Source organism: Trachurus japonicus, chromosome 14, assembly GCF_045865225.1.
Source record: "Trachurus japonicus isolate A0001 chromosome 14, Traja_1.0".
In the NCBI taxonomy this organism is placed as follows: Eukaryota; Metazoa; Chordata; class Actinopteri; order Carangiformes; family Carangidae; genus Trachurus; species Trachurus japonicus.
Genome location: NC_140920.1, coordinates 15273303 through 15301228, shown reverse-complemented (window position 1 = coordinate 15301228; position 27926 = coordinate 15273303). Strand labels below are relative to the sequence as shown.

Sequence of the window (27926 nt, the reverse complement as noted above, 5' to 3'; positions counted from 1 at the left end):
TAATTAAATAAGAAAATAGGCTGTGCACTGCAATACTGATGTAATGAATCAGTAATGTTATGACTCTCATTAAAATATGCTGTGTACAGAATGGGTATAGTTGCAAGAGAAAGACAAACATTTCAGAGAGAGATGTCACAGAACGCACAAGTCTCAAAATGGCCTGTGAAGTGGCACAAATGCTAATGCTTTCTAATGCTGCAAAGGCTAATTATGCAGAATCTATATTTTTTTCCAGCATATACAGCTAGACAGTGGATATCTGCTAAAAGAAATATTGCAGCAGGGTAACGTCACAAGTCAAATGACACACTAATTTAGTCTTATCTGTGTTTTGCAGATTACAGCTTCTGTGACCTTTTCTGGAGAGCGTTCATTGCAGACTGGTCAGAGGTTATCAGCCCTGTCCTTGAAGGTCTTTAATCTTCAGCTATGTGTCCAGCCTCTTGCTTGGGAGACATTCTGTGTTGTATCAGACATGATTTAGTAACAGTGCAGTTGTTATTTGACCAGCTTAAGGAGCAGATACACAATCTGCTTTCCAGTGGATCAATATTGACACATTGTAATCAACCTGCAGGTTTCATCTGTAGGACAGTTTACTGGAAGGGCATGTCAGTAGCCTACTTGTAGATAGGCTCGACTTAATTGTTATTTTGGAGTAAGGACAATCATAATCTGTGGAATTTTCACCGGACGTTGTGTGAATCTGTTTTCAAAATAAAAGCATATTATATACATAGGAAGGCTTTCTTTTGTTGAACGACACAGAATGAAGCACAATGAGAGCTTGATACTAGAGCAATATATTTATAGGCTACTATCACCTCTGTGTACTGTCTATGAAGAGTTGTTGTTTTACTTTTTTGTAACTTTTTTCCATTTCTGGTCATATTCATGCCACTTATTTATGGTTTTGAATCTATTTGTGATTATTTTGTGTCTCATTTTGACATATTTTGTTGTCAAAGACCAGAGGCTGAATAACATCTCAGGGCTTGGTAGGCCCATTCAAAAACCAATCCATGAGTAGACCAATCATGCAAGGATTTAGCATGAGCAGCATATATAACTACTGTATGCAAAAAGGGGAAAATAAATCAGAATCTGACAACAATAATGATTTCTTTATTTATATAGCACATTTAAAAGCACCTTTGAAACAACAGATGAACAAAAGAAGAAACTAGAGACAACAGCATCTTTCTATAAACCCCAACCTGCCAGTGGGACAGGAGACAGTGGCTACAATCTCACACATATTTATGTGGAAATGTTCATTAATATGTATGTCCCATTTTTTAAGAAATAAATCTCAACCACAGTAGGATGCATGGTGATATAATGATGCAAGTAAATGGGATTGGCTTCAGCTACCCTTTACACTGCATGTATAAGTTGTATCTAGACAGTAGATCAGTGGTTCCCAACCTTTTTTGGCTCGTGACTCCATTTTGACATCATACATTTCTGGCGACCCCTGTCATCAATCAAGATATTTTTATATGCTGCATTTTATTTGAACTTGATTTATGTTTGAGAAAGTGAAAGTATAGAATACAGTTGTTTAAGATTGTGTGTGGTGTTTTAATCATCATTTAAATAATAATAATAATTAGTTAAAAAATATTTTTATCAGTCATTTATTTTTTATCAATTACTAGACATTTCAGGCGACCCCATTTGAATTCCAGGTGACCTCAAGTGGGGTCCCAACCCCAATGTTGAAAAACACTGTAGATTGTTGGATGGATAGATACAAGAAACAGTTAAAAGCACCTGAATAAAGTAGCGACGGCAGGAAATAAACCCAATAGAGACATATAAAAACACTGATAAAATAGCCAAGAGATGAGCTGCTGTTCAGTAATACAGTAGGCTATATTAATCTAGGTTTTATTTTGAAGGCGTCCCCAGGAAACGCCTGTATCGCACCGCTTCCTCTTGACGCTGCTGTTATGGAAACGGGAGTGGGCGGAGCTACGCCGCTGCCATTCGACTCCGGGTTTGATGCGGTGGTGAAATCCTCGGTGACCAGCTCACAGTAGTCCTCCTCCCTGCGAGCCACTCCAGTCCACAGCCACAACTTTTAATACCCGCTCCGCGTCCAGCCTGCTCGCTGCCCCGGGGGGGAAACCAGACCGGAGACTCTCTGCTCCTGTTCCCGTCTCATTTCTCCTCTAAAACCAGGCCAGTCGAGACCTGTCGCGCAAAAAAAAATCTCACCACCTTTTTTCTCCTCCTCACCGCAGCCAAAATAGTCTGGTGCTTGGAGCTGAAGAGGGAGAAGCAGAAGGAGGAGGAGGGTGAATAAAAGAAAACAAAACATACTTTATCGGATAGCTTTGCCGAACATGACGAGAAGATGTGGAAGAAGATATGATGATGAGGATTATCTCTGCAACTAACAGATGTGCAGCAGCAGAAGCAGCAGAAGCAGCAGTGAGGTGCCCTGGTTGCGGATTCAACCTGCTCGCCCATCATCGAGCTGAGGGGGGCAAACTGGGAGAAGTGGAGCGGAGCACAAAGAGCTTATTAAAGCCGAGGAGGACACAACAAGTTTCGGCCATGCACCGCCCGTGCTGCTGACAGAGGAGCCAGCGAGGTGTTGGAGGAGCTGCGACACACTTTGTTTCTCTCTGTTGTTTTCTGCACACACACACACTCCTCCTCTGCAGCACAAAGTTGGACAATACTGAGAAGTTTCCAGTTTGTGTGTTGTTGTTGTTTTTTTTGGAGGAGCAGATCGAGCTTCACGTTCACAGCCCAGTGACAGCTGCTCTCAGCCCGGAGTGTGTGTGTGTGTTTTTACCGCAGTGTTGTGACCACAGACAAGAAGAGTGTGTGTGTGAGGCTCTCTGAACTGAAGAACACTTTAAATGCGGACTGGTTTGCGGTCAGTGAGTGCACAGCAGAGCTGCCGGTGACACTTGTTTTTTTTAATTCAAGTCAAGCCACAACAGTTTTTAAGTGTAGCCTATATAAAAAAAAAAATAACACCACTATGGAGCTGACATACTGGAGCGTCGTCCTGCAGCTCGGGTACATCCTCCTCCACTGGGCTTATCTGGCTTCTGCAGAGGAAGGTGAGTCTGGGTTTTTATTTATTTATTTATTTATTTATTTATTTATTTATTTATTTATTTATTTATTTCCCCCCAGTTGCTGCCAAGACTTGTTTTCTGTGGTTACATGGCTGAGTGAGATGACCAATTAGTATTACATCCTGTTCCTTACCATTTTCTTTTTAAAAGCATGCTCCCCACGCATCACACTAGAAGTTGGCCTAAAGCTCAGTTGAGTAATCATGGATATATTATGACTGCAACCTCACTGATTAGCAACACTAGATGTTCCAGGCCTAATATGAATGTCAATGTGGAAATGCTCAGATGAAATGTGTGTTTTTCTTCTTCTTCTTCTTCCTCCTCTGCATCTTCCTCGTGCAGTTGGGTGACATGGGTTAATTTAGAAAGACATACTATGAAGAGATGAGAAATAACCAATATTGATTTTATTCTCCTGTTATCTGCAGGAAGGCAGAGTCACTATTAGTTTCCACTTAAAAGCCATCAAAAGGTTACTAGGCTGCTTCCTGGGGGGGCCCTTAACCAGCTTACCCTAAAATCAATACTAAAACATTGAGTGCATGCAGGCTTATATGGCTCTGGATTGAGTTTTGAGGGAGGTGATGTAGACATCTACATGATCCAATTTGCCTGTTGTTATGTCCAACTCGAAGAAAATCCTCTAATGCTTTGTATCAAATCTGGATCATAGTAATTGTTATTCTCTGACATCAGATTTGACATTAATGGACTAACTGGCCTGGATCAGCTTTGCAGACCCTGGAACGACAAATAAGTCCTGAAAGACTGAAAATCATCTGTCACAATGTTAAAAAGAAAAACAATGCTTTCAGATGGTCTGGGTTTTACAGGCGAGCACAGTGCGGCATCGTAACAACGGGGGCCAACGTCTGGATGATTTGCTTATTGCAGGGGAGAGAGGCTGAGTTTGAGCTGGGTGTTTATTCGTCTTTAATCTCTTGCCTCGTCTCTGTCTTTTTGTGACATTAATGGAGAAGTTTCAGTTTCATGGAGTGAACTTGGAAAGTGATTTTGAGTTTGCCGTGAATGTTGCTGAGACAACTTTTCTGTAAAAACCTTTGATGGAAAATGGTCTTTGGAAATAATAGGCTTGTGTTTACTGAGGATCAAAGGATCACAACTGGGTTTCTTTAAGAGCTGTTACACCTCAGGGTTTTCTTTTTTTGTAAGTACCTTACTGCTGTGTAGGCTGCGTGCTGTTCCTGTGAAGGCTATGCTTTATTCTCCATCATGCTTTTTTTTAATGGTTGCTACTGTTTGTGTGCTTTGGACACAGCTGCTCCAGGTGATCACTGTGGCATGATCGGCTTGTTTCCTAGTGATTTCCTATCAATAGTTGGGCTCTCCAATTGAAAAACAATGGACACATAGCCTGTAAAGCACAAACATTAACACGAAAGTGTCAATTCCTCTGGAAAATTTCCAGCCTGTTCTGCTGTGTGAGGAGGAAGCAACTTTGTGACCCTAAAAACAAATAAAATGTTCATGGAAACAAAACAAAAAAAACACTTCAACCTTTTCCCCAAAGTTGGCTCATTCCAGTCGGGACTTAATACAAAACAGGAACGCCATGAACACGCATGACTTCACCTACACTGAGTGGCAGGAACACAAATCTGTCAGCTGCCTCTGGTTTGAGGCCGGGAGCTAAATATCCGCTATACTTTCTTCAAACAGGGGGGCACTTAGAGCACGGCTTCGACTATAGACTGTGCAGCCAACCACACGGGTATGTGACATCACCCGTGAATGGGGGAGTTTTCAAACTTGGATTTACCAATTGTACAAACACACCCATCCGAAGAAGATGTTGAAGCACCGCAGCTGCTGAGAGTCTAAATTCTTGCGGGAAAAAACATTGTTGACTTTGTATCTGAGGAGAAAAGTCTGGGATTTTCCCAGACACTTAATTTTGGTCAGAGTTTTCTTGGGAGCCAGAGATCAGGCCATTTGTGGAGCTGCGGCTTCTTCAGCACCTGACGACTGATTTAACTCTGAGTTTTGGTTTTATTTTACTCTCAGTGACATATAGAAGTTATTTAAGCTCAGATCACTGTGTAGGAAGTGATGTCCTGCAGGCCTCTGCTGGCAGTCTCAGTTGACTCGCCTTTGTTTCGCCCCTTCCTGATGTTTACAAGAGTCAGGATGCGAAAAGGTGCCGCACTGGCACAATGTGGAGAACGGGGGGTGGCAGAGATGGAGAGGAGCTGTGGGGTCGCAGCGCCTCTGTCGACCAATTCCAGAACATCTGTGCCTCGCCAAGTGTGAACAAGATGTCTGGTTTTCATGTCTTGGGTAATGGCCCGCTCCTCTCTCCGCACACTCTGGATCATCCTCCCCCTTGTTCTCCACCGAGCAGGGAATCCTGTAATGAACTGATGGGAGGGCAGATGAAGCTTGCAGCTGCCAAATCTCTCCTCCTTTTCCAACTAAAGGATAAATGACTCACTTACACACACCACTTGCCCGTTCAGCGCATGGATCTCTCTTAGCTCCGTCTGCATGAAGATTAAAACACAGACCTCTTGATCAGATAATTACTTTGGCTGGAAATTAATAACAACCTTTGGGTGGAAATTAGTAAGGAGGAAACACACTTATTGTCTCTCTCTCTCTCACACACACACACACACATAGTAGATACACAGAGACACTTGCAGAGAAAAACAAACTCCTACACTGCCGCGCCTTGCGTATAAAATATGTATCATGTACTGAAAAGTATAACCAAGGCCTTAAACAGAAAAGGCAGGAACGTTTTATCCAGTATTAATAAGTCTGACTAATGTAGCCCTACTACAGTTTTAAAACATATTTGAATTTATAAATGCGAGCTATAAAGATTCCCTATCCTCCCACACACAGGCTCAGCCTATAAAATACCCATTTTGTTTTTCTCTCTACCCCTCTTTATTCCTTGCACACACTCTTTCCTTCTCTTACCAATGGCAAGATGCACCCAGCAACAAAGCACTGCAGTCTCCTCCACCTGTTCAGGTCCAGAGCTTTAATGATCACAAACACTGTCAGAAATGATGTTGCATCTAACATCAATGTTGGCATGTTTTTTTTATTTTAGAGAGGCTGGTGCAACTCAACAACAACAACCTGTGTGATCGTCTCAGGTCTTAACAAGTTAATATCATCAAGTGTCAATCCAAAGTTTCACAAGAATTGGCAAAAGGAAATGTTTATGTGCATTTCACTCCACTGCTGTGGTTTACCGCATGATAAACAGCAGGTGAGGTGGCATGAAAAAGCCTTGCAGGAGAAGAGGGTGAAGCAAGATGATGTAATTACAGAGCAGCAGTACAACCCCAGACGAATGGAAACACTGTGGAAAACATGATGGGGATATGGCATTTATGAGTCTCCTTAATGCATTCATTTGAGGGTGACAGTCCCCTCATTGGTCCATGCAGATAACTGCTATTTCTTTTCTCACATTTCAGTTTTTCGTCCCTTCAGAGCAGCAGAAGTGTCAGTGACAAATGAGTCTCATGCTTCATATAAACTACACAATAATTCATTTGCTAAGTCTGTTATTGCTGCACTTTGTCACTTTTTTCTTTTTTTTTGGTCAATAGAGCAGTTTCTCCACCTCTGCCAAATGTAAAAAGACATGTTTTTTGGCGGAGAAATATTTCACCACCAATCTTTTCCTTTTTTCTTTTTCTTTTTGTATCGCACTGTGTTTTTTTTCCTGCGTGCAAATTGAAAATGCACACAGCAAAAGGTGCACAAACACACTTTGAAAGGCACAAAGGGCTCTTGATACGTGTGTTCATGCCACTTGACCGCAGATCAGTGGCGGCAGAGAAGGAGCCGAGATTCTTGATGTTGATGTGCGATTGTCTGCTGAGCTGTGCTGTCAAGATAAAGCAGTGTCTCCTCAGCAAATTTGTTCATGTTTTGGCTTGCACTCAGAGCGTATAGTTTAGAACAGCTTTGGAAATCCATCTCTCTTTGCACTAGCAGTGGAGGGGAGGGCCTCTTCTCTTCCAGTATGGTACGTTACAGCTGTTACCTCCTGTGTTTTTTTTTTTAAAGTCGTTGTTCGCAGTGCAACAAGAAAAAGCAGCTGCCAGTGTAAATTGTTTAGCATGGTCATGCCTCATTGTTGGATTGGAAAAACACCGACAGCACTTTTTTTTAATAAGCTTGTGCTGATGGAAAGACGGGGTCGAGGTGTCACCCTGTGTCTCTCTGACTTTCACATACAGCCCTGTTTTTTTTTCGCTGTATCGCTCGCTCGCCTCTCTCTCAAACCGAGGCAACACTTTACCGAAGAGGTGACGTTAATCTTCTGCTCGGCACTTGAAATGATCCATGTGCCGCCTCCGTTCTGAACAATGAGCTCACACAGCAAAGTAGATGGACCCGGGGCAAAGTGGGAGTAATGAGATAACAGGGTTATAAATTCACGTCTCCATTAGAGTCACATGATTTAAAACATATGCTAAGAGGAAAAACCTATAGTCCATAATTGCCGTAATAAAAAGCTGATGTATCGTTTACAGAGGTTCCCAAATTTTTCCCATAGGCGCAGGTGGACTGGAAGTCTTTGTAGAGTTGCTACAGCTTTAAGTGGATTGAAGCAGCATAGGATCTGTAGCTCTCCTTGAACGAGTACTGCAACACTCTCACTCACCAGTTGCTTATTTCCAACCTGCTGCGTAACAGGCCTCTGCATGTGTTTGTTATCTCTTGATAGTCGACGTTGCTTTTCGGTGGAAGACGAGATTAGGATCCACCTTCAAGAAAACTTTCCACATTTAACGCTCGGTCTGCTGTTTATTCTATCACCCCCTGACTCCTCCATGGCATAACTAGCATGATGAATAGCGTAATGCCCTGCAATCTAAACTAAAACTCACTAAGTGTCTCAAATTCAGAAAGGATGTTTTTATCTCAGAGGCCTCACTTGAGCCTCAATCCCTTCTTTCACAGACATGTAGCCTTTTCTTTTGCTACTCTTTCCACGTCCTCTGTCTCCTTGATGTTTGACTGGTGCTATGCTGTTTTCTCTTGCTGACTGTCTCCCCTGCCGTGGAAATGTGGATCGTTTCCCAGAAATCCTTTTAAACGGAACCGATTTTTATAAGAAAGGGATTTGCATTTAAAGCAACCCCCCCCCCCTCTCTGAAAGCCTGTAGCCCATCATCCTCAGCACCTCAATCCCATGATTAGTTTCCTCAAGAGTTAAACAGGCATCCGAGTGCCACAAGTACTCTCAGTCCCTGTCGATCTCTTCCTCCTCAGAGAAGGATGCATATGGCAGCTGGGAATTGCAGGTGGATGATAGTTTAGCTTCGACGAAGAGGAGACAACCCCCAGCAACCCTCCCATACATCCATGTCAGGCATTCACTTTGGAGAGCCGGTCTGTCCTCCACCCACACGCTACTCTGTGAGAGTGGGACACAATGGGGACAGGCTGCAGCGGAGAGGGAATGAGGCCACAGCCTATCAGCCATAAGCACCAAGGAGAATGGCACTTTTAGAGGGATGGGGGTTCTCTTTGAAGTGAGTCAAGGAGAGATTGGGAGACCGGCATGAGTCAACGAAACCGAAACAGCCAAGTGCAGCAAGGGCAAGGAGGAGGGTGCAAGTATGTGCATGCATGTCTGCTCCCTCTATAATGAGCAAAGTGTGTGTGTTGCCTATTTGCATTTTGCAATCATACACACCTGCGGCGAGATGTGTGAGATACTGTATACGTGTGATAGGCTGAGTATGTGATTATAATGAAGGGATTAAAAAGGCCTTTAATTAGAGGACAACAACAGAGGAGGGTTTTTTATTATCTCAGGTCCATCTCTCATTTATCTTGCAGACTAATCACAGCCATTATTTGAGGCATACTGAGTATTGTAGTGGGAATTTTCTCTTTTTTTTTTCTTCAAGCATTTCTACGTGCCGTTGTTGTCTTCTTCTGATGTTTTTGTTGTTGCATTCGAAAATAGAAGAAAATCTTGAAGGGGTGTGGGGTGAGGGGGCAGTGTGAGCACGAGGCTAGAGAGACGTCTGAGGCTGGGATGTGCAAGAATTGATTAAAAAAAGCAACCTAGATGTTAAAAATTTTCCCTGCTGGAAGCGTGCACCATCAAGTCGACGTGCTTCCACTGGAGTCTGGGATATTTTTCTCCCTGCGTCACAGGTTGACCTACATCTTGTGTTTGATATGCCGGTTTTTTAAGTTGAAATGCAACTCACTCGGCTCGACGTCAGCCTGGAGAACACGTGCACGTTTTTTGCCTCCACCTTCATGCGTGCACGCAGCTTCGACATGTCTCCCAGGGCCTGCTTTCACATACTGCACCGAAACCAAGAGGGGCTCTGCTATATACGGCACAACAGAGACATTCTTGTGCAGAGCTAGCTGCCCTCCTACAGCTTGCACACAGCTAAGAGCTTTGAGAGGGAGTCATGCTCCGAAAAGGAACGGGTCAGTTCAGTTAAAGAAGCTTTAAACACCTCTTTTTTTTTGGCAGCACACTGTCTTTATTTTGAAGGAGCGCTGCTGTGCACAAAATGTTGTTGTTTCTTTCTTTTTTTTTTGCTTTTTCCGTCATATCTCCCTCGCTTCCGTTGTGAGTGATTGCCATCTTCGCTGAACCCCATCCAATCTCTGAAGAAGAGTCGTTATATTACATAAGTGCGGTTGTGGAATTCAAACAGTTTGTAAACTACTGATTTCACCCCCCGCTGAAAGCACAAAATGGCTGAGAGGGGAAAATGATGTTCTTTGTACTCTAACAAATGGCTCCACATCCGAAGATGAGTAGTGTTTTTCTTTTCCTCCCTTTTTTTTCTGTCATTATCACATGTGTAGATATGGCTTCTTTGTATTCGTGGTGACCATATATATTGGCCACCACGAATACAAAGACCCCGTCGCCAGGCTGTTGGGAGCGATGCATGGACTGATGAGGAGAATTAGCTCTCAGCGTGTCTGTTGTTGGCTGAATATGAAAAAGGATGATGTGTCTGAATAAAAGAGAAAATTCTCACAGAGTGTCTGTTCTCTTGTATCTCTACTCAGATGTGTCAATCCTTAGATGGTTTATTTAGCTGGAGTCTGCACTGCTAGCTTCATGCTGTCCACCTCCCACAGCAGATTAGTCACTGAAATCTGTGTGTGTGCATGCGTGTGTGTGTGTGTTTGCCTTTTTCTTTGGCAAAATAGCTTTTTTTTTTTCTCCCCACAATGAATTGTAGACTCGGCTTGAGTAAAGGCTTTGATAAAAACTCTGTTTTAAGTACAGCAGCAGACATTTTTGGGGCTCATGCAGAATTCGTTAGATGCGTCGAAGCAGTCGTCGGAGCTCTGTGGGTTTTTCATCAAGCCACATTTGAATAAGATAGGTCACCTGTTAAATATTGTTTTAGAGAAGGCGACACGTCCGTGTATTTTCCACTCTAACAAATGGGGAAGTTCATTATCCTGTATAGTTTGAGATGAAAATGGCAACACGTTGGAGTGGATCCCAGGCCTTTGATTGAAGGACACAAGAGACAAACGCGCTAATAATTAATCTATAGTTATCTAACTGACAAACTCTCTGGGCTAATTATTGAAAGACAGGGCAAACCTGGGGGAGGGGGCGCTGAGAGTCATCACAGAGACCCCCCCCCCCCCCCACAAAGCCTCCCCTGCTGGTTAGGAAGATCATCCCAGATTTCAGCGCTGTGTGGTTCCTGAGTGTTCGTGCTGCAGGGGCATCAGCCCGCGACTGACCTCTGACCTCGGCCTCTCTGTGGACAGTATAAGACGGTGGAGGGTGAATTATCCTCTTTAAGAAGAGATTGAGGAAAGTGTTTGAAAACAAGCGCATAACCTGCACTTTCCCATAGTGCCCCCCCCCCCACTCCACCCCCACCCAGTGATGACACAGAGCTCAGCTTAGCTCTCTGGCTCTCACAGACAATCAGCTGCCCTGGAGCCTTCTATAAAGGAGATAGCTTAACTTCAGGCGAGTCGGTTCTGACCACAGTGTGATAGATAATGTGTGATCGCTCCCAGGCGCACAGCAGTGAAGTGTCTGTATTAGGTTGTCAGGCCTGAATTTGCTTCACGTGGTGTTGTGGAAAAAAAACTCACATATGAACAGTTTTCTATCTAGTCGTATCGATGCGAGGAGCCCTTCAGAGATAGGTGTTTATTTCTGCTACGTAACAAACTGGAAATGTCACTGTGTGCAGCCTGACATTGAAAAGTGTTGTCTCCTGCCAACTCCGAGCACACATGTAAACTGTCTCCGTGTCATTTTCCTAATGTAAGAAAAACATTTCCTAGATGAGTTTTTGTTTACCTCATTTTCTCTTCTCATCTGCAGTTGTTCACACCTCAGCCTTTTGACAGCAGCTAGCAAAGTCCAACCTTTTACCAGAAATTGTGCCTCTAAAGAACAGAAAAAGTAATTGTGCTGAAATACTGTATACGGTGCTGTTTACCAAGCCACTTGTCTTTCAATCTTGTGCCATCAAGGCTTTTGAAAATAAATGATGTTTTTATTTCTATTTTAAGCTGAAAAGAGGCAAAAGCACCAGTTCAAAGATTAGAGGAATGTGTTCACCTCAAAACAAGATGTTCTTTGTCTCAACATGTTTTCATGTTGTTTTGCCAGTAAATGATATAATGTAATAAAATTGCAGAATTACATTATAACTTAGTTCAACTCTGGCAGGATTGTTGTGCACAAACAGTGTTAAATATACTTTTGGATACTGATCAATAACTGTGACCCACATTTTAAGGAAACTTCCTCCTCCCAACTGCAGCAGAAATAACACAAATCTGGTGGGGAAATATCTTTGTTCAGATTGTTTTACACTCATAAATGTAATAAATATAATATTGTTTGACTCATAAAAACTTCCTGAGACCTGGAATTCAAAGTAAAGAAATAAAAGAAGTGAAAATGTGCAGAAACAATGAGGAAGGAATGATAAATGTATGAGAGAAGTTTTGTATAGAAGAGGTAGAAGTGTTGTAAATGAAGCTGTAGTGACAGGATTAATTTCTTTCTGGTCCATTTGGAGATTTCAACCATTTATAAGTGAAAAGTTACATTTTCTGTTTGCTGCATGTGTCTGTGATGTGACACTTCTCTGTGTGGATTGTATATATACAGTAGGTGGAAAAGAATAGAAGACATTGAAGACATCATGTTGGGCTGTGGCAAATTATCAAGGCAATTTACCCATCTCCTTGATAATTGCCCAAGTGACATTTCTGAACAAAACAATGAATCGATAATAGAAAATAACTGGAAGTTGTTGCTTGAGTCATGGATTTATTAGCCTGTGGATTACAGTGAACAGTTACAGTAAATGATAAATCCAGTGTCCAACCTCAGACACCGAAAGATCACACACCACTAGCTCGTCTGCTTTTTAATCATCTCATCTCATCTTTCTTTTTTTTTTTTTAACCTTACAGTTCTCTTTATTTCAAGGCAGCATTGCTTGTGGGAATGCCGACGTGCTGAAAAGTGCAGTATACCCTCTCAAAATTTAATGACTTTTTTTAAAAGAGGTCTTTTTAAGTTTCCTTTGTAATTCATTCCTCCTCTTATAGGATTCAGTATCAGGAAGCCACCAGGGAGTTGGTGTAGCCCGCAACACTGTTCTCAAGCAGCCAGTCAGTGGGGTTATTTTTAAAAAAGGGCTTGAGAAAGCACTGTCCCTAATTGGAAGAAGCGGGAGGTGAATTCACTCGGTGGCAGATCAATACTCCAAAAAACCCAACTGAAATATGCTGTTTAATGCAAGTAATGTTATTCAGTCATGCTTTATGAGAGAAAACGCAGCAAAGTGTGTGTTCTAAGTGTGAATTTCTTTTAATATATCTAATTACAATCTAATTCAGGACGATCCAGAGAAATGAATGAATTCTTTCTTCTTAATCCTGTTTGGGATTAGATGTGAAAATCTATTGATTTTACTTCTCCAGCCGGTTCCTTTTTGTACACAAGTGTCCAACAGGAAACACTTCTGAGAACGACAGTGTGATCTATAGTCAGACAGTTCCTACATGTCACATATTTCTATACATAACGGCCATTATTCATGTGGCGCGGTCTCTTTGGGAGCATATTTCACCTCCGGAGGCTCGGGGCTTTTTGTTTTGTCTGAGGAGCCGTTAATGGCCCGAGATGCTTGGCGTGCTGTTGAGCAGTTGACACCACGGGTCAAAACTCACAACTCGTAGGCGGTAATATAAAAAGACCAAATCGATGTCTCCCATCCTCTTAACCTTCACCTCCCATTTCATGCGGAGGTGAAAACTTTTTATACCACCACAAGGAAATATTCTCTGCGAACGTGTGTGATTGGAATAATGCAACAGTTTCTCCTTCTCCTTAACCACAATTAATTAAAAGGGAATAACAATGAATCATAGATGCGCCCGTCCGTATCAATAAACATTTGTTTTGTGCTCCAACACTGGGGAGCACGGTCTTGTAAAAGCCAATCTGCTGTTGTGATGCACAGGTGTGTTTGTATTTAACACAGAGGAAGAATTAGAAAAGATTTTTTTTTAAAAGACAACAGAGACAACAACAACAGAGTGGAAATTGAAAAACTTTCCCTCGTACTGAATTTATTATTAGCCGAGGAGGGAGGAGAGGTCACCTGATCTCAGTGGAGTGGAGAGAGAGAGAGAGAGAGAGAGAGAGAGAGAGAGAGAGAGAGAGAGAGAGAGAGAGAGAGAGAGAGAGAAAGAAAACACATCTTCAGCTGGGAATGATTAATGTAATGGTTCTGTCTGTGCCGAGCCGTGTAAACCTAATCCAAAACATTCAGAGGTCAGGTATCGTAGACCTGCGCTTAATCCTCGTTGGTTCGGGTCAGTCAGTTTGATTCACAGCAGTGTTGATCCTCCCCAGTAGCATCTTTGGTTTCTGTCCAGTGCGAGGCTTCCTCCTCCCTAACTGGGTCACATCCTGTCCCAGGACGGGGACCAACCACAACACACAACACTTACTGATATCCGTCCCACGCAGACAAGACAGAGGAGAAGTGTCGGGAGATGAACACACTTTATTCATCTCACCTCTGCTCCTTTCATCTCCTCACTATATGACACGCTGAAAAGTAGCCCAGGCTTTTGTTTTACAGTAGAGCGCGGTCGGCCTTCGCCAGAACAGGAGACGGGAAGGGGACGGGAACCACAGGAAGCTGAGGTCTAATCTCGCCAGACACAACTCTTGTCAAACACACAAAAGCACTTCTAAACATTTATGTTCGCACACACACATGAACCTACGCTGGGAAGCTGACACGTGAAGGAAAATAATATTTTCTTTTCATTTGCATGCTTCACGTGCACTATGGCAGATAACCTGAGAGCCAAGGACACACAGAATTAGCATTTTTAAAGATTAATCAACGATGTTGTTGTAGCTTTTGGTCAGTTATACAGAATACTGAAGGTGATGAATTGGTAAGGGAATTGTTTGAATAAAAAAAACAACAACTTTACTTTTGGAGTAGCAGGCAGCTATAATCCAAGAAATATGTCCGCACTATAAACACAAAGCTGCAGGCGGCAGCTGTTTAGCTAAGCCCTGCACAAAGAGTGGAAACGAGGCAAACAGCCCCAGTCTGTCCAATAGTAACAAACATCTTCTACCAGCGCGGATGTTTGGATTTAACCAGCGAGATAAACCATGTTAGTTGGTGAGCGTCAGAACCGCTGCCAGGTGATTTGGACTGACCCAGGCTAGCTGTTTCCCCTCCGTGTGTAGCCGTTGTGCTACGCTACGCTACGCTAACCATCCAGACACGGGGATGGTATCGATATTCTCCTGTAATTCTTGGCACGGGACCAGATGATCTTATTTCCCAGAATGCAGAAGGATCCCTGTAATTTTAAATGTGAAACACGCGGGATATCAAATTGCCTGAGGCACCAGAACATCCCATAAGCATGTCTGATTTCAGGGTACTGGCTTTGCAAAATTTAAAACATGTGGTGGCTTTATCCCTGCTACCCCTCCCAACCCCCTACCCCCGAAAACACGGGAGGCTCTGAGCGAAACCTGGAGGACATTAAGTCTCCTGTAAAGGAGTTATTTCAGTTCTACGAGGAACAGGTCGGAGCAGCTTCAACTCCCAAAACGCCAAACAAATGCCATCGAACCAAACGGGAATCCTTCGATTAACAATTTATGAATTATTCCATCTTTCTCTGACTTGTCGTTACCCCGGTTAACATGAAAAGGTGTCAAGGTTGGAAAGATATGATATAAAGGGAAATGATGGGGCATACAGAAATAAATCCAACCATGAATACAAACTGAGAGCAAGTCGCCTAATGAATGTAGCTGTAATTTCACCAGATACATCGATAAGGAAGTCTCTTTTTGAAGCATGTCATCAGTACATCTCAAACCACCAACACCTCTTCCTCCTCTCACATGTCTCATTTTCATTATCCCCGTTATTCCCCTCTGTCTCCATTTCTCTAGGTGTATGAGGGTAATTGGCACTCTGTTTCTTTAATTAAAATGAGGTCTAATTGTAGCCGAAGCAGGGCAAACGTTCGTACGCCTATAATTTCCCTATCACACTCCAGAGCCTTGGAGAAGTGGAAAATGGGGAAGGAAAAGGCACGCAATGTGGAAATTAACACAAAAGTGAAGTTGCATTAATAAAAAAAAAAAATAGTTTAAATGGGTCCGGCTCTCGAATGTGAGGTCATTTGTCTAAAACCAGAAAACAGCTGTAGAGAAAATGAGGATGTAGCATTTGCTGTAGTTCCCTTTTGTCAAAAATACAAAGTCAGGTTTTGCATTTCAAAAGAAAACCCTGTACAACACCCTCCATTGTTATCTGCTTTTCATACAGAAAACTTAATACCTCCCCCCTCTGCTGTGCTTTTCCCAGCATGGTGTGATGAAGGAAATACAACTGTACTATGTTGGCACCGATATCTTAACCCAACTTCTTCAGCCTTAGGTCTTAAACTGACAACGAAAAGTGGCTCCTAAATATATATTTATTTTACAATCTCCGATGATCAGGCCTGCCCCTTTTGCCAGCGCCAGTATCAGTTTAGACTCCTCTGGTGTCTCCTAATGTGAACGATTGTAGTGTAATTACTGTACAATGGTTTGTTTTGGGATTTAAATATGGCCAGATGACGAAATTTTCATTGTTCCTACATTTCTCTAACACTCGGGGCAATTTTCCGGCAGTGGGTGGCCGCCGCTTCTGAAAGAATGTAGGGGAAACGCTGGTTTCCTTTAACAGGGCTTAAGCCTGAATCTACATGGGTGAAAGGCAAGGCCATGCATGCACATAATAGAAACACTCACGCTCACGCATCCTGTCTCATAAACCGTAATGATAGAGCAGCGATAAACAGTGATTACCGAGCCAGGGGCGTGGCATTTCTTTCTCCACTCCTTTAACTAGAAACAAAAAAAATATATACACATGAAGACGAGGCAGGTGTTCATATGAAAGGTGGAGACAAGACGAGACCTTCTCCACGCCGGAGCCTGGGTATTTTGAAGGTGTTTTAAATTATGCTGAAGTGAACTCGAGGCAGACTAAACGCAGGGAAAGCACCGGCCTGAATATTGCCACCCAATTATCCTCCTCATCCACATCTCTCCTCTCTCTCGCAAGACTTTCTTCTCCTCCTCTTTATTGCCTCAGATTGTTGTCATAAGGCTGGTGGGCTTCTGCGGTTTTGAAGTGGAAGAGAGGAGCGAGAGAGGCATGTTTGTGTTTCTTCACAGGGAGTTTGCACAGAGACGGTAAAACGAGTAGAGGGCGAGAGCGAGAGAGAAAGAGAGAAACCGAGAAATTTTTATAAGGGGGAGAAGTCGATGATTAAAGTTACATTCGCCATCTACCGCCCGGTGTGATATAATGACAGACCTGCTGCATATGCACAACTGATGATTAGTGATGTCATGTCATCGCTTCCATACGCTGCTGCACAAGGTCAGGTCACCAAGACGATGGGAAGGAGGAAATGACACTGGGGTGAAACGCTGAGAAGATTTGAAGTGATTTGGCTTCATGACAGAGTGTGTGTGTGTGTGTGTGTGTGTGTGTGTGTGTGTGCATATATGTCTGTGTGCATGTGTGTGGGTTGTTCGAAGAGGAATTGTATTAAATTAGCAGGAGCTAAGATGTGAGCAGCTGTGGGCGTGATTGAGTGATCATTGAAATCATTATGGGATGTAACGACCTGGATATTAATAGACAACACCAGATATCGTCCTATCACAACACTTCTTCGTCTTTTATGGGGTTTTATATGAAAAAGTTTACGTGTTCCCGTTAAACCGCGTTTTATTCTGAAGGAGGAATCGCTTTGTTTTACATGCTCAGTGAATACACCACACAGTATCTGATCTCTACCCAACAATTAAACGTCCGTCAGCATTTGAGCGCTGACGTCTGGCTCTGGGCGGCTGCAGCTGTAACATTTGTCTCGGTACAGGAAGCGCCAGTCAGATTCTGTTTTATCTCTGAGATTTGTTCTAATTTTTTTTTTTTTTTTTTTTTTTTGCGGCTTCATGTGTATCTCATTGGGGTGTGGGTTGGTAAGTGGTAAATGTGATTGCCTCTCATTTCCACAGGATCACAGAGATTAGAAACTGTAGGCGTTGCGGTTATTTTTGTAAAATACTACAAGTGTTGGTGTTGGAACAGTGTGTTGTGCAGAAATATATTCATAGAGCACATAGAGCCTTTGACAGCTTTTCGTATCTTTGTACTGTTCTGTGTAAATGTTTTTTTTTTCCTCACAGCATCTTCTTATCATGTGTGCATGCCTCTGTACAGTCAGTGCACACGAAACTCACTGTAACCATTAGGATTAGTTTTTTACTGAGCAGGCCTGAGACGTAACATGCCTGCTGATGTAACGATTTCACCGTGAGGTCGTTCAGGATGAATCACACTGACCATAGAAATCATCAATGAACATGAACAGCGAGCATATGAACTGCACTGCAGGATTTTTTCTTTACGTGTAGGCTCAGCTTTTTAATCATTAATTAAGCTTTTTTTTTTTTTTTCAACCAAAGTTGGAAAGCTGGAACCAGCCTGTCTGATCCTCTGGTCAACTTTTATGCCAGTCAACCAATCAATGGACCAATCACTTAACTCTCACTCGGGTTTTGGCTTAAATTGAATTTCCACACGGTAGGAAACATATCTCGCTGAGGTGTCGGAGGCTGTGTACTGCGCGTTGCATTTCAATTTCCAGCAGGGAGATAGCCTCGGATAATAATTACAAATTTTATCTCTCAAAATATAAACCAGTGTGACTGCAACTTGATAAATGCCAGACGCCGTTATAAAAGCAAAGGAAGAGGTAGACGGCCGTCTCTAGTCGCACGTTGGGGTGAACACAGATGGAAACAGTGAATTTGTGTTTTATAATGTGATACTTAAATGTGACACATGTGTTGAGAGCAGATAAAGCGACATGTCAAAACAAGTAGGAAGTTGGAAACGACACGTCAATGAGAGAAAGCAACAGTTCGGCCTTGTCCGGAAATGAGAGTGAAGCATTTCTACAATTGTTTTTTTTAATAATGAATGTAAAAAAAACGATTATTGTCCAGATAACAGTTAAATAAACGGGCAACAATAGGAGGAGCTGAGTCTTACTCTAAAGTGTAGATATCAGTGGATTTCAGGTTGTGTAACATTATTTATGTGAAGTGTTTTCACAGAAATCAATGATGTGTGATGAAAAAATACAAACCTTTAGAGAGAGACCACAGTTTGAGGAAAATAAAACCATAAAAGAAACTGGGGAAACAGATGCCGTTTTTTCTCTTTTTTTTCTCCAGCAGGTGTAGTGTTGTTTGTGTGTGTGTGTGTGTTTGTCTGGGTGTGTATAAGTGGGGTTATGGGATGCTGATTTTACTGCCGAACCTTATATTGGTAGCCTAATTCAACAAAACATCTTAATAACCCCAATGATAAACTCTCGTTGAAACCTCCATTTCCTCCAGGATCCATTTCCATGCAGGCGCTCTCCTTGATCACGGCACACAGGAGAGTTGCATTAAATCCTGTTTATTGGTAAAACCGAACTGCCTGACCTCTGAGATGAGCTTCTGCGGGGAACACGAAGTGCTCTAAAAGCCGGTCGGTGACAGGAACCTCACCCCCATCAGGAAGAATATGAGTCATAATTTAACAGAGACAATCTAGAAAGAGAGAGGCAAGAAGAATTCTGGAAGGGCTTCAATCGAGAAAACTTGTGTCGTGAATCAGAGCTGTATGAATAAAAATTGATTTGACGCGACTAAATCCAGAAAGTATTCAGATCCCTTCAATTTTCTCACTTCTTGTTATGCTGCGGCCTCCGGGTAAAATAGTTTAAATTAATTTTGCCCCTCATCCATCTACATTCAGTAGCTCATAATAACAAAGCCCAAACAATTGTAGAAATTGGTACAAGTTAATTAAAAAGGGGGGAAAAAAACCTATTATATCACAATAGCATCAGTATTCACAGCCTTTGCTCAGTTCGTGGTGGAAGCACGTTTGGCAGACTCCGGTCGTCTTGTGTACGATGTGACCGGCTCTGCACATCTGGATTTAGGGATTTTCTGCCACTCCTCTCTGCAGATCCTCTCAGGCTGTGTCAGGTTGGACGTGGACAGACACTCTCGCGTCCCTCCAGGGATGTTTGATTGGTTTCAAGGACACACACACACACACGGTTGTCCTGAAGCTACTTTTTTTGTTTTGTTTTACATTGTCCTCATCCTTTAAAGGTCCTGGGTTCAGGGTGTCTCTGTACCTAGATCTGTTTCCCTTGGTCCCGTCTCTCTGTCCCCGCTGCAGAAAAACACCCCCCACATCACAATGCGGCCGACGTCACCGCGTGTCACAGTGGTACCGGGCAGATGAAGAGCGATGCCTGGTTTCCTCCAGACCTGATGCGTAGAATTCAATCTGGGTTTCATGCTGTCAGTCGTGTCTCTGAGCTCTGCAGGCAGCTCCTTCCACCTCGTGGCCTGGTCTTTGCTCTGATGTGCTTTGTCAGCTGTGAGACCTTATACAGACAGTTGTGTACTGTCCAATCAACTGAACTCGCCACAGGTTTTCCTCCGGTCAAGGTGTGGAAACATCTCGGAGATGATCAGGAGGCCTGGGAGCTAATTAATTGTCATAGGAAAGAGTCTGGATAATAACAGAAATGTGATATTTTATTTTTTATCTATTTAATAATTTAAAAAAAAATGTTTTGACTTTGTCGTTGAGTCTAAATCAATTTAAATGGTATTAGCATAAGATAACAACATATTTAAATAATAAAAAAGTGAAGCTGTCTGAACATTTTGTGAATCTAAAATGTAGAAGTGTGTGTGTGTGTGTGTGTCTCGTTCCCAGTACTTGTTCCCACTCTCTGTGGACAAAAGCCGGCTCTTTTCAGCAGGTTGAGTGTGGCCACAGGCATGGTGTGTGTGTCTGTGGGAGCAGAGGGGACATGAGGGGGTTGAATAAAAACAAACATGAGAGGAAAAACAATTTCAGGGTGGTGGAAATGTTCCTGTAGTCGTAGTAGTAGTGAGACGGGTGAAACTCCATCTTCTTCCCTAATCCCAGTATAAGCGAGAGAGCTGGAGACTGGAGACAGGCGCAGTCTGTGATGTGAAATTCATCTGGGTGTTTCTGTGAATGTAAATGAGTCGTTTTCACGTGTCCTGCTGTGAGTGACATTATGTTTCTGATCTTTTTCACAGAGGTCCTGATGAACACTAAGACGGAGACTTCTGATCTCAAATGGACCATCTTTTCTCGTGCCAAACCCGAGGTATGTAACCGCAGCCTCACTATGTTATCTGTATTCCTAACACAGGCCTTGTGGTGACGGGGGATTTTTGGCTTCCAGCTGTTCCTTTGTTACTCTGGCTATAAAAGAGTTCCTTATATGGCAGGTAACTGACAGAATAAAGGAGATGCCAGAGTGAATGTGGGATTCAAAGTAGATTGGAAGCAGATGCTTTGATATATCCCATCAACCTTGGAGTTGGAGTCACTGTCTGCCCACAGTTTTGAATAGCGCAGCCAGAAAAAGACATATTTGTAATTTGATCGACTGAGGAGTGGTTGCTGGGATGTTTCTGCCAGCGTCAGTGACCAAAACTGCTCGACTTTGTGATGTCTCCGAGGGAAAATGGTTACAGTGCTGCTGGCAGGGACATTTCTGGAACTGGACACAAATGCTCAACAAATGTGTCCGTGCTTTTGATTAAGATGCAAAGCGAAGCAGACTGACAGTCTGTAAGGAGTTTCATTCATTTGAAGTAGCTTATCAAACGCTTCACGTTGTCAAAAGCCTAGATGGATTGTTTGTCTGTAGCACTATAGAGAATAAAACTGTGAGGTACTTAATGATGGCGTGCCACGAGCTGTCTGCATCAGAAATTACAGATATTAAAGGATTACTATATGGTTATTTTTAGGATTAAAGGATTGTCACGGCTTCGTGGTGGATATTTGTGGCTTTGTAAGAAAACCAAATAAAGCAATATGAAATAATGTACTCATTTCGTCGCCCCATGGGTTTAAGAATTGGGGATCGAGGCAGTTTGGCGGAAAACCTTGACATAATGAGCGACATGTGTTGGTTGAAATGCTTTGTCAACCCTTCAGCCTCAGTTCATTGTAATGGTAATGCCGTCAGAACAAGAGCAGCCACAGTTGGAAATAGCCATCGGGCATAGCAGGAGAAATCCCCGCAGGCCGACGTGGACTGGTCCCAGTTCAGAAATCCAGCTGCCAGGTGAACATGAAATAAAATGTAACAGAGCATTAGCATCAGGCGTTTGCCGCAGGTGTGTTTATGTCTGCCAGATGTGCAGACAAACAGCTACAGTGTAAAAGCATACTTTTCTCCTCGATATGAGGACATTTTTGCGATGCATTATTATTAATAATATACAATATCCATATTGAAATGGCCTGTCATATACATAATATAAAAAGAAATAGCATTATTACCATGTACAGTATTGAAATGTGCATAATATAAACTTTTGCCGAGTGAACAACAAAGACAAATGTCACATGCAGGTGAGCCCTGTGGGATGTTTGGTTAATCTTCATCACTGAAAACATTTTGTTCACACAAATATGCGCTGCCATAGTATTTATTTTTCTGGGATTAGAAGGGAAATTCTTCCTCTGAGTGATTCAGACCTGGCTCTCAGTGCTTTGCTGCACTGTAATTCATTCAGACCAGTATTCTGCCTCACTCAACACATCATCTGCAAATGGATTTTTAAAGATTTACATATTTACATAACTGAATTTCTGAGCCTCAAGTTCAGCAAATCTGCTAAATTCTGCCCTGAGTATGTTAATTTCTTGCTTGTTTCCCGCTCTTGGGAACATAGTGGTGGAGAACATGTTTGCTGTTGACTCAGAAGTCAGACATGAAAGCAATTTTCACTTGTATTTTACTCCCCAACAAATGTAGATTTCAGTGGAAGGGAGTTTTTAGTACAGAAATATTTGCAATATCCTCTCCCCTGTTCTTGCATTTTCAGTCTAAAAGTGTGTTTAAGGGGTGTAAGTGGTGTGTGTCTTGGACGCTGTGTTGCAGCACTGTGCTCTGTTTGACAATTGAGACTCGGATTCCCACTGGCTGAGCTGCGGCTCAGCAGGAGGAATGATTTAACAACCCGGATTCAAATTCGGCTGGATCGTAATCCGCACCAAGTCCGGAGCCGTCCCACAGGCCTCAGACAGGTGCCTTACAGCAGAGGGCCAACAAATAACCGCAACATTATTATGATGAATAGCACTTTTAATGATACCAATTATAAAAAGACACTGGGGGAAGTCTTTACGGGACTATTAAATATTCTGTCTGGGCTCACAAAAGACGTTCTTGAGATTTCGGGCTCATGTGTCACTTTAACGTCCAAGCTGACAGCGCTCTGTTTTCCTCTTCGCTCTCAGTGGGAGGAGGTGAGCGGCTTAGACGAGGAGAACAACAGCGTGAGGACGTATCAGATCTGTCAGACCGACAGCGCGTCCAGCCACTGGCTGCGGAGCGGCTTCATCCAGCGACAAGGAGCCTCTCAGGTTTACGTGGAGCTGCGCTTCACCATGATGGAGTGTTCCTCCAGGAGCACGCACCACCGCAGCTGCAAGGAGACCTTTAACCTCTACTACTACCAGGCCGACTCCAACGAGGCCACGGGCTCTTACCCCCCCTGGATGGAGAACCCCTACACCAAGGTACGTCCACCAATAGCAGCCTCATTATTACAGAAGGTTATTATTATTATTTGATGACTTTTTCAAAAAATAATATTCAAATTCATCTCTAATAAAACTGAATATCTGGATTTTAAGATCTCTCCGGCTGTGAGACATGACTTTTTCAGCAGCAGATCCTCAGACCTCTGATGTCAGAGCGTCCTTGAACACACCGCCGGAGAGGTTTCGTAACAGTGCCTGCTCCGCAACTTCATTACCACTTAATAATGTAACTTTGGCAGGAAAAATAAAAGAGATGAAATGTTGACTGTGATGAATTATGTTTCTATTGAGCAAGTCCCTGCAAGTTGAAGTGTTCTGTGACAAATGGGAAACAGTGGGAACCAGGAAGGTAGTCGATCTGAATCGCAGAGCAATGCTTTGGAAAGTGTCCAGTAATGAAAAGCATGTGCGATGTTGAGTTAATAGGTCAGAGTGGATAAATGCAAAACCACCAGTCACGTCCCCTTTTCTTCAACTGAACCCTGTGTTGGAATCTGGCCATTACATAAGACCCTTTCTCTTTCTTTTCCTGCCTTAGGTGGACACAGTGGCTGCGGACTTTCTGCTGAGGAAGGGCGGGGAACGGAAATTTAATGTGAAGACCTTAAGACTCGGGCCTCTATCTAAGAGAGGCTTCTACTTGGCTTTCCAGGCTCAGGGCGCATGCATGGCCCTGTTGTCTGTCAGGGTGTTCTTCAAAAAGTGTCCTCCCCTGGTCAGCGCTCTGTCCTCTTTCCCCGAGACTGTCCCCAGATCTTTGGTGCAAGAGGCACAGGGAGTGTGCGTGGACCACGCCGCCCAGCAGGGGCCCCGACCTCGGCCTCCTAAGCTCTTCTGCGGGGAAGACGGCCAGTGGGTCGGCCAGCCCACCACATCCTGCGCCTGCCTTGCAGGGTACGAGCCGGCTGAGGCATCCACTAGATGCACAGGTGAGATGGAGGCAAAGTTATGCCACGTATATAAGTGTGTAAGTATGTATTTATATAGACTCCACCCACATAGGCAGCAGAGCAGCCAGACTAAACAAGAAAACAATGGTAAGTGAGGGTGGGTTTCCACCGAGAGAGAGCGTTGCAGAGGAAATGAGAAACCAAGGAAGTTAATGAGGGAGGGGGACATCTTTGACACAGAGGGGACAAAGGGAGGTCAGGTGGAGCAGCGCTTATCTCAGAGAGGAAGAGCCGGGTCAAAGGCTCACGGCCACGACGGCTCATGGTACGGCTAAGATAGAAGCAGCACAGGAGGTGGAGGTAGCAGAGAGGGACAGGAGGTGGGGGAGGCTCGGGGTGAAGATCATATCGGTTTGAGAACATCAAAGCAAAACAGACAAAAAAAAAAACAGAGGGAAGAAGCAGGATGATTCTCTCAGGAGCCGTGCAGCAGCTCTGTTTAATGAGACCAATTAACAAGCCTCGTGCAAGAACACCCCCCACACGCACAATCACACACACACACACACACACACCACATCGCGCCGACATGGGAAATCGTTGAGTGCTAAACACAGAGACGCGAGGAGAAATGCTACGTTTTCTCAGGAAAATGTGTGGCGTTTCCATAGTGGGATTCAGTTTGATCTCTGTGGGAGGTATAATGATTTTTCATAACACAAAATAATTTCCGACATTTTGCTTTTGGTGAAGCGGGGTTGGCATTTCCAGCGTTCTGTCACCGAGGAGAGTGAGGCGGTGAAGGGAGAAAAAAAAAACACTCACTCACCAGACCATAAAGAGGAAATTGCCTCCGTAGCAAGATTGAACAGTTAATTTGCTCCGTAGGCCGAGTATTTCATCAGGTTTAAAATTAAATTAATTTTTGTGCTAATGTCATTATCTCCCATAGACAACACATAGATTTTCTCACAAACCTCGAATGCAAAACGTATTAATCCAGTCAAGCTTTGGTAGTTTTCCACCTGAGGTCGATTAAACGGTTTAAACTCAGAAAAAAGTCTCAGGATAACAGAAGAAAAACAACAGCAGATGTGAAACACTGGTCAGTAGTGACTGTTTCTGTAAACCAGTTGTTGTTCTGCATCATCTGCCAATGTTAAAATTAGAGCTAGAAAACACCCAGGTTCGTTTTTTTCTCATGTCTAAAAACAGTCATTAAAACACACACACTCACCAAACTCCGCTATGTTTTTTTTTTTTGTTTTTTTTTTCACATCTGGGAAATTCCTGCGGAAAGATGTCGGCCGCAGTGTGTCGACCCTGCGAAACAGAAGCCAACAATGCTCCGCTCGGTGTGAAAGTTTATTGTTTTATTCCTCCCGCTCAGCAGCTGAGGTGGCGTCTCAGCGGTCGCACCGAGCGCAGAATAGTAAACACTGCACAGTGTCAGTGAGTGTGTGTGTGTGTGTGTGTGACAAGGTGACAGCGTATTACACACTCACACGTAGGACGGTGTCAGTGTGTTGGATCTGGTGTGTGTTGTGTTCATGTAGTCGATGCTAAGAGGAGAACGGGTTCAGACAAGGGCAACTAATCAAAATAATCATTATCAGTTAATTTATGTATTGGCATTATTTTAATCAATGGAACAAAATGTGCAAGTCTGCTTTTTTTTTGTTGCATTATCGGTTTCTAAACTGATCCACTGACTTAACTTATTGATGAATGAACTAAGCCTGTTTGTTTATATCTTGAGCATGATACTGCTGTTTTCGGTTTTATTGATGAGACAATATTAGGCTCAATAAGCGAAGGCACTTCTTTGTAAGACTCCCACACGTGCTGTCTTTCATTCAGACATAATTAGCTTCAATGATAAGCAGCATGTCAATGGTGTGTGTTCACTGAATACACCATTACTATGAGATTTATTACTGTGATTGTCTTCAGCTAAGAGGCCTCATTACATGGCTCTGTCTGTCAATCTGCAGCCATCTGGCATCTAAGTACCCAGAGTAAAAAAAACTCAACAAATGTGTTTGCAAATTCACTTTGACCCACGACTGTGTGTGGCTCTCAGTGTGTGGAGATTTTATTGACTGTATAATTTGCTCTCTCTCTCTCTCTCTCCTCTCAGCCTGTCCTGTGGGTCACTTCAAGTCGGGCGCAGAGGGACAGTGCACGAGCTGCCCGGGATACAGCCACGCCGCCGACAGGGGGAAGAAGGAGTGTGCGTGTCGCTCTGGATACCTACGCGCAGAATCCGACAGTCCAGACACCCCGTGCACTAGTAAGTATGCATACAAAGGTGCTTGGGCACAATCCACATGCAAATACGGAGGTGCTAAGCAACACAGGCATCCTCTCGTTTGTTCTCGCTCTGCACCTTTCCTTAGCTTGTTCTTCTTCACTTTGTCTCTGGTGCTGTTTCTCTTTCCCTCTGGTGTCATTTATCCCGGCTCCTCTAATCTGCTTTGTGTCCTTTCTCCCACGGCCGGCCATTGAGATGCATGTCTTTTGTGACAGGTTGTTGGGGGCAGGGCTTTCTCTCCAAAAGTGAAGTAGGCATTGATGGTCCCGAGTGACACCTCCATGCGGATTCAGGAATTTCAATTCAGCCACACTATAGAGGTGTGAAACAGAGGGACTTCTCAATTCGGCACATTCTCTTGAAACAGCCCCAAAGAGGAAGTGAAACAATGTGAAACTCAGCATTGTTGACATTTTCTGTTCTCTGCAGGTGTGATATCAATGCCAACTAGAATTCACATCCACCAATTTTATTATTGCTGATAAGTTTAATTACAAAGGCTTTATCTTAATTATTAATCACGTAATGAGGCCATTTCTATTACATATTCTGTTTTTTTCTACTGGCTGTGCGTGTGTGCACTTCAGCACGTCACCTGCATTTTTCAATTTGTATGCAAAATTGTGAAGCAGCCGTGCCATCTGTAGATCAGCCGGCTCTTTCCCCCTCCCTGAAAATACGTGTTTTTACTTTGCTGTGACGGCCTCCGTGATTTTAATAAAGTGGATTCTGATTGTTAAGTCACAGAATGTATCACCTCTAAAAATCCCTCCACCTCCAAACGTTGAATTCAGAATTCATGCGCGCTCAGATTGTCTGTGATGTTGCCCCACTTGGGTTTCCAATGAGAGCACTTATTAGCACTTAAGTTGGCTGCAGGCTCACTGACAAAGCTCCGTCTCCTTGGCAGGAACAGAAACTTATTCACAGCAGCAGAGTGGTATTGCTGTTAAGTTTCGCATGCCTTGAGGCAATAGCTATCTTCTTACAATTTTCAGACAGTGATCATTATCATCCAGTTTCAGACAAACTGTTAAATGCTGCAACACATATGCTCCCGTCGTGACGCACGGCCTCTGCAGAAGCGTCGTTCAGCTCCGTGTCCGCATGTGCAGTGTCCTCGCAGTGGAAATGCATGAATAAATGGTCTGTGTGGGTCAGGGGAAGGTAAAGCAACAGTAAAATGGCACAGAGGAGATTATAATTTGATTTGATAGAAGGATTTTATACAGTGTGATTGCATCAGGAGGACGCGACAACTGGAAAATCAAATATGATGACATTTTTGACCGAATAACGCGACAATATTTGAGGGATGGCTACTGGTGCTTTCTGAGGGCTT

The 27926-nt window shown here is 43.3% G+C and overlaps 1 protein-coding gene across 1 annotated transcript in view; it reads left to right on the top strand.

Moving 5' to 3' along the window:
• Positions 1 to 1987: 1987 nt before the first annotated feature.
• LOC146974507 (ephrin type-B receptor 4a-like) overlaps positions 1988 to 27926 on the top strand; it is a 34570-nt gene continuing 8631 nt past the window's right edge. The window contains exons 1-5 of the mRNA XM_085797947.1: positions 1988 to 3086; positions 20851 to 20921; positions 23075 to 23356; positions 23919 to 24309; positions 26411 to 26563. Coding sequence (XP_085654073.1) covers positions 3005 to 3086; positions 20851 to 20921; positions 23075 to 23356; positions 23919 to 24309; positions 26411 to 26563 — 979 coding nt within the window. The 5' untranslated portion in view covers positions 1988 to 3004. The remainder of the gene's footprint in view (positions 3087 to 20850; positions 20922 to 23074; positions 23357 to 23918; positions 24310 to 26410; positions 26564 to 27926) is intronic.